This window comes from Urocampus carinirostris, chromosome 13 (genome assembly GCF_059441175.1).
Source record: "Urocampus carinirostris isolate Australia breed hairy pipefish chromosome 13, RoL_Ucar_1.0, whole genome shotgun sequence".
In the NCBI taxonomy this organism is placed as follows: domain Eukaryota; kingdom Metazoa; phylum Chordata; class Actinopteri; order Syngnathiformes; family Syngnathidae; genus Urocampus; species Urocampus carinirostris.
In genome coordinates this window covers 27,512,006-27,524,496 of record NC_142361.1, presented here as the reverse complement: position 1 = coordinate 27,524,496, position 12,491 = coordinate 27,512,006, and the positions used below count along the sequence as shown (strand labels likewise).

Here is a 12,491-nt window from a genome sequence, read left to right as displayed (position 1 = left end):
TATTGTGTTTTTTTTTAGCTTTGTTTGTTTCAATTGTGGGTTTTTTTTGTCGACTTAGTCTTGAATTTTATTTCACAAGATTTTAAAAAGGTCTTAAAACGTCTTACAATGAATTTGCCTTAATCTGTAGAAACCCTGATGATTGCAGCAGTTGAGGACTTGAAGTTCTGATCACATGTTCATCTTATATTTGGATTGCTGTCTCTTTTAATTTGAAGCAGTTTTTTATATTTCTTGATTAGCAATTGTTTAATTTATCTGCATGCATTTCTGAGTAAATATATTTGGGATTTGCCTGACGACAAACACTGTGCTACAATTTTAAAATTCCTTGGCCCCACAGTTGGTATTACAGTTGTTTGTCACGCCTATTGTATATTTGCATATGAATTTTTCATCTAGGGAAATCAAAGCAAAGAGATTCTTATCCAGTCATTTCCGTCATGAAATCCCGCTGGCATCATGGCAAAGATTTGAACAATTGGTTAAGTTCGGTTTCGAAATGAAAAGACGGCACAACCTATCATTATTTTATTAACTCCCTTGTGACCTATCAATGCACTCTAAACAGCTCTTCATAATTGTACATAATCAGCAGAAAATATATTTCATTTCAGTCATTCAGACCCAGGGAACATTTCAAGAGTGAAAACAGGCAGCAGTTATATCTTCTAATTGCATTTGCTTGTTTTTAAGTCACATAATCGAGTCTTCAACAGTGAGATGATGCTTAACCTGTTCTGGTAGTTATTCTGTTGTAGATTTTTCATACGGATTGCTTTGTTTCACGGCAAAAAAACAACTCTCATTATTACATTTGACAACAACTGCAAAAAGAGCTTCATTAAACCGCTTTACATCAGCAGCACCTTCACTAGCGTTACGGCGGAACAAGACATGCTTCTCGAAACAAAATAATGTGCCTTGACACTGCTTACATACAAGAGATACCATAGTATCCCACATTCATAAAAGGCTATGGAATGGTGAACTCTGTAGCACAAGCTTTAGCCCAATAAATCTATGCATGAGTTGCATTTTCCAAGGACAAATTGAAAATCTTTTTTTTTCCACATTATGAACACCACTGTATAAATGAATTATGTATTGTACTGTGTTGGCTCGTTCACACATTCAACATTTTTTTCAATTCCTCCGTCCCAAACATCACCAGTCGGTCATCTCCATAAAGTCGTCCAGTTCAGACATATTGATTATATCCCTCGGCCGACACCTTGACTGGACTGAGTCCTCGTTTTCCCCGGCACGCTGGTTACTTTCTGGGAAGGAGTCCTGTATGCTGTTTTGTATGTTGTTTGTATTACTAACTGTATCCATGTAAGGTGTTTGCTCAGGGTTATAGTATTGACTATCATTTTTTTGGCCAATTTCATTTTTGATAAATGGCTCCTCATGGAGTGGAACTCCTATAGATGGCGTCCGAAGAGTGATGGAGGAGTTACCTTGGGGTTTGTAAACTTGCGGATAAGCTTGGTAGCCCTTGTAAAGTGACTCAGCTGGAGAACAATGCGAGAGAAGGTGTTGTTGGAGCTGAAGTTGGGGTTGTACATTTAGCTGAGTTAAAAGTGGCTGGGTCAACACAGGCTGGAGATGAGGTTGAAAGAGGTTATGGCCGCATTCCCTGACATTGAGTTGAACATATTTTCCCGTCTCTGGATCAAGGAAAGTCTTTGTTTTTACCTCGATAGGTGCATCCACCAAAAAATACTGTCCAGAGCCCAGGTCTTGAAACACTTTGCGTTGAGTCAGTGGATAGGACTGAGGATAGCTTGACTTTACATGGTACTGTGTCACTGGAGCTGGGTGAGTAGTGTAATGGACAGTGGGAGAAGAAGAAACATGTTGAACTGAGTTAGAAGCAACAGGTTGGCCAATCTGGGCAGAAGCATGGGGGGCAGCTACTGGAAGGGAAATGGGTGCAGTGATATGAGGGGTTGCAATTGGATGAGAGACAATGGCGGGGATGTAAGGGAAGGCAATTGGATTGGATACAGGAGCAGTGACATGAAGAGTGGCAAGTGGATGGTTCACAGGCGCAAGGACAGAAGCAGAGGTTGTTGAATGGTTTAGAGGAGCTGTGTTAAGAGTCGTGTTGACAGGCTGGGGTGAAGGCGCAGGGACATAGGGGGAGACAATCATTTGACTGACAGATGTAGCTAAAAGAGGCGAGGCTAAATGGCGCGACGTAAGGGAAGTTATTCTGGGAGAGGCAACATGAAAGGGCGTCTGGGTGGTTGCTTGAGGAAAGGAAACTGTATGTAGTCCATGTGTAGTGGAATGAGGGGAGGAAACTGGATGTGAAGCAGTGACCGGTAGAGAAACTGGTGTGGCGGTATATGCGCTTGTGACTGGATGGATTACAGGTGCAGGGGAAGGAGTTGGAACTGGGTGTGACATAGGCGGAGGGTATTGAGGGTATGAGGCAGTTGCAGTGACTTGAGGGGAGGAATAGATAGTGGTGTCTGAGTGCAGATTGCCTCTGTGCGAAAAGGCTAAGGTAGGCCTGTATGTCTGTGCATGGGGTAGAGAGACAGGAGCTGCAAAATGGGGCGAAGCCACAGCATGGGGTTTTGAAGATCGTACCTCATCAAAGGCAGAAGCAGGTCTACTGGAGGCTTCTTCTTGTGGTTTCTCTGCAGGATCTGTTGCTGTGCTTTGCGGCACCTCTTTGTTGATCCTACGAGTAGTTAGCCTTTGGGCCCTGCGCAAGGCTTTGTCGCTCTTTGGGGGCACTACTGGAGGTTTTCCCAAACGGGACATATCACTGCTGAAGCTGCAGGCCGATAAAGGCCTCTCGTAATTGTGTACCCCACTTGAATGTGCTACGTCAGCAGCGCTGATTGACAAACTTTGCACATCCTCTGAAATATTACTGAAGACAGATTGAGATTCTTCATCATCCAGGGCAATGATTCTCCTTAACAAGGGCTTGTTTTGTGGGAGAGGAGTTGAGTGTTCTAGTGATGACGAAGTAGGTGAAGAGACAAATGATTCATGAATAGGTGTAAGCCGGTTTGATCCTGGGACTATTTCAGAATTGATGGGGGTCCGGGTGTTACGCCTCACAATCTCCTGTTCAACCTCCAGTTTTTCTGCTCTCTCTTCCATTGGTGTACCCGCTCTGGGCTCTTCTGCAAAATTCTTATGAAAGCGTGGTTTAACCGATTTGGTGAAAGAAGAACCTCTGGTGTTATCCTTCACTCTGAACATCAAGGGTTTGCCTACAAGAGCAGGGGAGGAAGTATTGGAGCGTGGAAGAGAAGGAGCAGGGGATTGTGGAGCATTCGGCCTTTGTAACCTTCTGCGGGATCCTGATTCTTCTGTAGGCAGAGAACGATGTGTGTTTTGTTGATTTGGTTGTGTGGAAAGTGCTTCTCTATACTTGGGTTTCTTATTTGTAGAGTTGATGGTGTAGTATTGTAGAGCGTCTATTAACAATGCTGCACGTTTCTGCTCCTCACTACTTGATGTGTTCTCTTTTTGGGGTGTGAAATGGTCTTCCATCTTTGCCACATCGTTGTCTTTTCTAAGCTCTCCTGAGGCACTCAGCCTCTCGCCTTTGGCGAGCTCCACCTCTCTTACATGCACAGTAGTGTTTGGAACTTCAAGAGCATCAACTGACTTTTTGCTCTCATGTGTCACCTGTTTGAGTCTATCTTGTTTTTCTGTCTTCTGCTCACCCCTGTGGCGCTCTTGAATTTTTTTGATCCGAGCTGCTTCAACAAGTTTCCTCTCCTCAATCCTCTTTGCGAGACGTTGCTCCTCCTTGAGCACAGCTCTTATCTGGTCCTCCTCTTTAGCCGTTCTCCCCTTCTGTCTCCGCTCAAGTCTGTCCCTACTCCCGACTGATTTGCTTCTTCCCCTCACCTCTTGCGATTTGGAAGTGTTTCTACCTTCTCTTTCAAAATTTGTTGTAGTGTTCCTCCAACCCTCTATTTGTTTTCCTTTTCTTTCCTCCTCCATCCGTTGTGCTGTTTCTTTAAGTTTTTCCCAGCGCGCCGCTTCTCTTTGAGCACGTTTTTGCTCGTCTGAAATAAAAGCTCTCCTCTCCTCAATCTTAGCTTTTATACTTTCTGTAATTTTTTCTTCTTTTATCTTGGAAACTTCTACTTGTTTTTCGCCCTGCACCTGTTTAGCTGTACTCTCTTCCTGATAAGACCCAATATTTTGTCGTCTGGGTTTTTCTGGTTTTACTTCTATTGTGTCTTTGTTTATGACATTTCTCATTCTCAAATTAGTATCCTGATTAGTTGACTCCAAATCAGGTTGTTTATATGAAATGTTATCCAGGAGCACCAAGCTATTAGTTGACTTGAATCCCGAGGTTTTTTCATTTAGTTTTGGATTTTCTAAACCTTTTCGTAGTTGTGGTGGCAAACTTTCTTTTGGTTTGTTTAATTGGAAAGACTTATTTGCTTCTTGCTTATAATTACTTTGTTGACCAAATATTTGCCCATCTTCTATACGTACTTCTCGATCAACCTCAGCTTCAGGCATTTTTCTCTGAGTGTGTTGTATCTGTTTTACTTCCCCATGGTCCTTCATATCAGAGATGGTTTTCTCTCCCCTTTCCTTCTCTCCGAGTTTGAACATCCCTGTCCGCTGATGCTCTTTCTCAGTGATGGGAAACACAACCGTTTTGGGCTCTTTGTTGACTTTGGTGATGACCTCTGTCTTTTTTGGCATACTTTTGTCTTTTGCAGAGTTCTCTTGTGGCTCAGCAATGAACACCGGGCGTCTGCTGTGACGCGACTGTATCAATGGGAAAAACCCTTCTTTTTTGTGGGGAGGGAATTCCTGAATTGTGTTTTCTTTGTCTTCTGATACAATGACTTTTAATCTGGCATAATCTGCCAGGGCTGAAATCTCAGGAATTGTCGACACTCTGCCCTTTGGTTTTGGTTTCACTTCCATCTCCTCCTTGGCTGATTGTGAATTTCTTGAGGTATGTCGGCGGTCTCTTTCCGTTAAATTTGACTTAAAATCTGACTGCTGTTTTTTCACATCCACCGTTTGGGCTGATGTTATATTTCCACAATTTTGTAGTTCTGAAGGATGATCACTTTGAGCATTTTTACCTGTTAAGCCACTTGAATGTTTTTGGGTGCTTTCTTTATTCACACAAATTGTGGATGATGCAGACTTATCCTGATCCAATGGTTGGTCAGATTCTAAAGGACCCGAGACATCTGTGTGTGTGTTATTATTTCGGAATAATGCTCCTGGTATCCCTTGAACTTGAAAGTAGTCCCCCTCATTGGCTCCTTTATTTAATGTTTGCATCTGTAACCCGTCAGTCTCCCTGTCCTCTCTTATGGTATCCATATTGTGTTGGTCATTGGTTTTCATTGAGTCAGCCAATTTTCTTACACCAGCTAAAACATCTTGTACACTAAGTTTGTCTTCTGGTTTATCTTCCTCTTTCTCTTCAAAGCCCTTTAAAGCAAGATGGTTTGATTCACAATTTGGGAATGATGTGCTCATGTTTCCAGCCACAAAAGATGATGGTTCGTGTTGACATTCCTCAAGTGCAGCCACATCGTAGCATGTTGTGATCGGAATCCTCCCAACACTGTCAATCTCCTTTGCGGGTGGTACAACTTGAATGACAATGTTGTCAATATGAACATCTTCCATCTGATTTATTTTTCCCATGTTGGACTCTTTGTGTTTTGAACTTTCATTCATGCCTGTGTTTGTGTGATTTATTTTTTCTTCTAATAGTTTCCCACTCTCATCCTCTATGTAGGTCATTTTTGTTGGATTTATGGCAGGTACCGCATCATTTTCAAGGGTGAGTGTGACAGATTGAGTTTTTGCAACACCCTTGGTTGAATCAATAGTGTAGATTTGTCCTGGGTTTATAACTTCAGCCTTGACTTTCTTTAATTGTGGATTCATTTCTTCCGTTTGAATTTCCTCTTGATCTTTGATACAGCCTTTGGCTAGGTCAAAGGTTTTAAATGTGCTTTCTGGCATTTCTGATATTGTGCCCAGTTTAAGGACTTCACTTTTGGCTTCTGCTTTATTTCTAGAACTTAAAGGGAGTGTAGGTGTTTCTTTTCCAGACATAGTTTCTTTGAGTTGTATTTCTTTTTGGGGCTCTGCCCTGATATTTGAGTACGGCTGCAAGAGAGCTGTCGTTTTCTCAATAATGTTCTCAGTGACACTTTTTTCTGTAGTTACTTCAGTTACACCAACTTCCTTTAGAGTTTTCTTTTCTGGAGATTGACTTTCTTTTGCGTTGTCTGCATTAATATGGATTAAACACGCGCTCTTCTTGCTCATTTCTATCCCTGGATTGCGGAACGATGTGTCAATCTCAGCACTAGCTTTGCTCTCTTCTGCGTTCAACCATTTGTGATCACTGTTCACCTTTTCAGGCACATTTATGCCCTTAATCAGCATACTTTCCTCAACCAAAGTCTGCCCAAACACAAAGTCGGGTTTGATTGCAGTTTGTGGTGGGTTTGTTTTGACAACGTATGCATGAGATTTATGTGTAAGTGATTCCAGTTCCTGTTTTTCAGAGTTTTCATCGAGTTTTATATCTGTCTTTGATTCCTGATCATTATTTTGTACAGGTGGCTTAATTTCATGAAGTTTAACTTGCTCTTCTGAACTCAATGAGCCTGATGTCATTTCCACTTCTGTAAGCCCAACATCTTGTTTGCGGGGGTTGCTTTTCATGAGATCTAAAGGAAGTTTTTTGTTGACTTTTTGATTGATTTGTTCTTCAGAACTCGGAAATTCTGTATCTTCTGTTCCCGATGCTGCTGCCTGATGAATAATAGTATTATCACTGGATATTGAGTATCCATCTTCTCTGGCCATTACATATGTTTGAGGTTTCTGCTTTAAATGAAGATTAAAACTAACTGGTATTGGTTTGGTGTTGGTTTTAGATGTGAGAAACTCTCGTGAAGCAAAACCTTCCATTAGAGCGGAAATCTCTTTCTCTGCGTGAGCTCTTACTTTGGAAGTTAGAATTTCCTGTTTTGTATGAGCTTTCTCTTTATGAGGCAAATCTTTGAAATGCTCAGCATTCTGTTTTATTTCAGGATTTCCAGGTGATTCAGACTGTATCTGTTGTGAAATAGCAGAATGATAGTCAGGATGTGACGTTTCCATTTTTTCAATTTTGTCCTCCTTTACAATATCGGGAGCAGCGTCAACAGTTGTTTTTCTATCTGCACAAATTGGCATGAATTCTCCGGAGGACTCACTGTAGACGTATAGACCGTCATGTCCTTCATCATATTTTATTGTTTCCTTATTTTTGTTTTGATTAATGACAGTGGAATCTTTACAATTTGAATTGTTTATGTTTTTGTCTGTACTATGAAGTGACCCAGCTAATGAAATTATATTACCATCTTTTAAGGAAATGTCTGCGACAGATGTTATTTTGTCTGAGGGTGAATTAGTAAATCCATATCTATTTTGCCGACTTTGATAACTGTCAGGTCCACAGTCGTCCTTATTTTTACTTTCTGCTAATTTAGCAGCTGAATTGCCCGCAGCATTATATGCTATTTGAGGAGCTGGATTGCCCTTAGGTTGCTGTGCTTGTTGGCTCTGTGGTATGGCAATGAGCTCTGTGGCAGTGTCTTTGTTAGCAACACCCTCTTCTCTGTTAGTTGTGCATCTGACTTTTTCCTTTTGCTCTCCCTCCATTTTCTCCTTTATCTTTGCCAGTTCCTCTTTGGCTTTGGCTAACTCTGTTTTCACACGGTCGACTTTACTGGGCTCACTTTTGACTTGAGGCTGCATTGTTAGCATCGCTGTGGGCTTTGATGATCTTGGCTTCATATGTTGGTGTTTTACTAGAGCAACTTTAGCCAACTCGATGTTTGTTAACTCCATCTTAGCCAATTCTGCTTTTCTGACAACAGAATAAGTCTTTTTGTTGTCAGGTATCTCTTCTTTAGGTTGAGCATTGTCTTGTGGTTCTTTCTTAGCTTTCTGTTCATCCTGCATGTCCTTTCCACAACACACTTCTATTTCAGTACTAGTGTGTTTTGTTTCAGAAAGTAATTGAGATTTTTCCATGTTGATGGACTTTGCTACAGTTTCATCTGTAACATTTTTCGGTTTGACTTCCTTTAACATTTTCTGTCCATCTTCTCGATCTATTATTTTGGCTTTTGCCTCAACCTCAACCATGATGGTGTTTTTCTTTTGAGATGATTGGTTTTTATTGGATTCTAATGGTCTTGTTTTAACTTTAAGTTCCTCCAGGCCCGTTTGACCTTGCACACTTCTTATCTTTTTAACTTCTACGTTAACATTATTGAGTTCTTTATTCCCTTCTCCGAATTGACTTGGAGCCTCTGTTGGTCTCTCACTGGTCCCGTCTTTTTGTCTTTCTTTAATCTGATCATTTGTTTGGTCTTTGGCTTTATATTGTTCTGATTTGTCCTTGCTTGCTGCTGTTATATAAGTCTTTGAAGGTCTTATTGGTTCTGCTCCACTTGAACCAATATGCCAAAAATCAGACTGTTCTTGGGGATGCTCCCCATGAGACCACCCTTGAAGTTTAGACTGCTCTGGTCCTCTCTGCTCCGATCGCATTTGTTTTGGTGTATTTTGTAGATCCTTAGCCTCAACCAATTGTCCGTCCTTCACATGATGGACCTTTTCTGTCCTCTCATTGCCAGATAGACTGTTTTGGCTCTTTAGTTTGTGTTCTCGCTCAGCTGTCTTGTCTTTCCCATAAAATTTGCTTTTATTTACATCCATACTAGACTGTGGAGTCTTGTTTGCCTCTTTGTATGTGTCCTGCCGACTCATTTTTCTTTGGTCATTTCTTGTCGACCTGATCTGCTTAAGGGTATTGGTTTCTACTTGAGTTTGATGATGTTGATGTTTTTCTTTGAAAAGTGATGTGTCTTGCTTCCATGGAGCTGCAGCTGCTTTGAGAGTAAATTGTTCTGTATTTGGGGTATTTGAAGGTCTCCATCCTTCTTTTGACACATTGCTATGCATTTGTTTGTTCTGATTTAGTTGAAGCTCTTTAGCGGAGTTCCTTACAACTGGATCTTTCAAGTCGAGATTTTCATTTGGTAAATATGTTCTGACTTGACTGTTGTCATCAATTTTACATTTTACATCTTGAGTGTCAAATGAATTTTTACATTTGTGTAACTCCCCTTTCACCTGAGCACTAGTAAAATCCTGTTTGAATTGAGAAAGGTCTTCACTAAAATTTTGATGAGAGGCTCCATCGGTCCAGCTGGATTCCTGAATGTCAGTTTCTTGGTACTCGGGTATATCAATCACAATGTCTTTAGGTTCCCAGATAGCGGGTTCTCCGCTTTTTTCTGTTGTCTCAAAGCCTTTAAATTTAGCAGGACTGTATGTACTTTTTACTCTCTTTCTGTTGTCTTTGAGATTAAAGAGAAGACTGCTGGCTCTGGATTTGTAGCTTGACATTTTTACGTCAGGTGTAGACCCTCTGCTTTCTGCGCGAACTGGAGAATGTTCTACTAATTGACTACTGACTTCCTCTCTATGTTCGTCTGCTTCATCATGGGACACAGGAAGCTGTGGCAAACACTTCTGTCCAACATTAAAGAATGTACTGTTACCTTCACTATGCGAGGTGCCTTGCCTGTTAGCTGTAATTCCTGGATTGTTTAATTGCCCTGTCATTATTTGAATCTGCTGGTGAAGGGTTTCAACAGAGATGAGGGGTTTCTGAACCTGATGTAACATTTCGACAGTGGGCGAAGCTGTAGACGGCCTTCGAGATGGTAGCCTCTCTGTTCCAAAACTCTGTGTCCTAATCCTTTGGGGATATTGTAACGCCCGCTCAGACTTACAACGCTTCTCCAAGGCGCATGTTTTCTGCATCCTGGATGTCGTAATGGATGGTAAAAGATGGTTGGAAACCGTAGGAGCCATCATAGACAGGGGCTGCCTTCCACTTCTGTCTTTAAACATAGAAGAACCGTTTTTATGTGTTTGTAGTGAAAGCTCCTTGTACATGGGTGTTTGGTCCCACGCAGGAAACTCTGAGAAGTTCATATACCTTGAGACTTCTTGTTGTATCCTCTTGTAGTCTCGCCATACTCTGAAGGGACTGAATTCGCTATGTATAAAAAAGTTCGTATTGCAATCTAGTTGCGTCATCATATTATGGTTGTTGAAGGTCAATCCAATAAATGAAGAAGATGTAGCAAAACGGTTGGTGTCCTGCAATGAGAACTGTCCAACAGTGGAGAAATGACCATTCGTAAAACTTTGCTGATGCGCGGCAGGCATGTTCATCAAGTCTTGTCTATTCCAGCTTGCCTCATCATTCCATTCTTGTAATTGATCCTCCACCGCTCTGTCATCTGAGTTGAATCCTCTGATGAGTGAAGAAACCTGGGAACGGTTTCTCCGATGCTGCAAACTCACATCTGTGGCTCCGTTGCTGAAAAAGCCGCGTGGATGTTCTTCAAAAGATCTGTCCCCGTGGGTCATTTCCATTAAAGAGTGTTGGAATGTGGCAGAAATCCTCCCTTGTGTCCTGTCTCCATAAGTATCCCACTCTGGATTTCTTCTCATCTCTGCCCCATACATTCCTTCATGTATCAGGTCCTGTTCATACTGCTGCACCATCAGGCTAAAACTCTCGTTAGCTGTTCTTTTAAGTTCCTCTCCGTCACCATTCTCCCTTTCCAGCTCGCTCTTATTGAATGCCTGCTGTCTGTCCCTCTGAACGCTAGGTGAAGATGGACCCATGTCTGAGTCATTATAAACAGCTTCCTCTCCAATGCAGAGACTCCTGAAGGCTTTGTCTGTGAGACTACGGACTTCACGGTCTGTCTCATCCAGATAGGATCCGCCGCTTGAGGTGTCACTAAAACCTGCATCGCTTTGTTTACGATGTCCGCCGTTTTTTCGGGTCGAGCGGCGTTTCTTCAGAGATGCCATGGTGCAGTCTCGCCTACAGTGAGCTTAGTCATTCAATGAAATAGTCACATCAATGTTTCATTGTACATCCCAAGAACCCGGAGTTTAGGGCCCGAGCTACTATAGAGTCGTCCATCTCAGTTCTTGGAAAGTTCTTGAAAATCTGCAACATTACCTGCAAAATACAAGAAGTAGAAATTACCGTCCTATCCTTTTGGGGTGATTTTTTTCTATCAAGTGTATGGTGCATTTTGAACTCATGGAGCCTTATTATTGAACATAAAAGTTTTTTTTTGTTTTTTTTCAATCTTTAACAATGTCTTTGATTTAAAACAAAAATGATTTGCTAGTACAATGCAATAGGGCAAAACGGCATTTGACTCGTTTCCAGGAACAGACAGGATGACAGTGGAGCTAAAACCGAGCCTTAAAATAAACCTCAGCACATGCTTGAGGTACGTGCACACATGGTCAAGCAGGGCCAACAAGACACACGCCAAAACAACCCGATCCAAGTCGTAAATCACGAAGTGAAATTACTATCACAGCATACACCAAGTCCAAAAATCCTCAAATAAACAGTATAATTGGGAGATGTGCTTCTTTTCGTGCTGCTTTAAGGACAAATAGCAATGTCTTCGTTACAAATCCTGCGTTGTACAGTATAGGATTCCTAAAACAGTCTTGTAAATCCCTGCTCTCAATGAATCTGACCTTGCCGAGTGTGTTTGTGAAAATATTCAACGTTGCCATGTGCACTAAAGACAAACTCACGTGAGTTGGTTTGGGAAATCCAGTTGTTCGTGCCAGCCTTCTACCCTTAAATGACCCAAAGTATACTTTGATTGTCTTCATTCGTATATTTTTTGTTATGTTCTAGGGCAGTGGTCACCAAGCTGAGAACAACTTTTTTTTGGGTTATAATAAAGCTAGGTGCTACCAGTTTTTATATGAATTTTCAAAATAAGTATTGTCATTACTGTTTTGTTACCATGTCATTATATTTTTTCCAGGTTGTAATGATTAAAAGTAGGGTTAAAATTGGCTTTATGAACCATTATGACATCTGCTTTGTATATGGGAACTGATTGATTTACATATATCAATTATAGGCTCATTTTAAAAAACTTATTGGAAAAAGATTCTATATTTAAAGACAATGATCATGTCAACAATTTCGCATGGTAGTCGGAAATCGTTTTTTCTTGAAAATGGTAATGACCCATTCCCGATGAGTTATTTTCACCACCATTATTGGGTAACAGTACCAACGATGTAAACAGTGCATAGTAGTCAAAACAACAAACAATTGTGAGGAATTATGGTCAAAGTAATGAATGAACTGGCATCCCATGCAGTCTCCTTTGCAGGGGCCCAGTATTAAAACAGAAACGAGCAGAATAAACTTATCAATGATTGTAATGGTTTAAACTAGCTTAAGGAATCATTAAAATGATCAATACTAATAGAGCAGCACGGTGGCGCAGTGGCTACCACGTGTGCAACACAGTTCTGAGGTCATGAGATCGAACCTCCTGTGTGGAGTTTACATGTTCTCCCCGTGCTTG

At 41.2% G+C, this 12,491-nt stretch overlaps 1 protein-coding gene across 1 annotated transcript; it reads right to left on the bottom strand.

Annotated features, from left to right (window-relative positions):
* Positions 1 to 600: 600 nt before the first annotated feature.
* c13h10orf71 (chromosome 13 C10orf71 homolog) lies at positions 601 to 10,944 on the bottom strand. Its single transcript, XM_088352020.1, has one exon. It carries the CDS (start codon positions 10,942 to 10,944, stop codon positions 1,168 to 1,170), a length of 9,777 nt encoding a protein of 3,258 aa, XP_088208146.1. The 3' UTR covers positions 601 to 1,167.
* Positions 10,945 to 12,491: the final 1,547 nt, after the last annotated feature.

Coding starts and splice junctions, on each gene's coding strand:
- c13h10orf71 (XM_088352020.1), bottom strand. CDS start 10,944: ATGGCATCTCTGAAGAAACGCCGCTCGACCCGAAAAAACGGCGGACAT.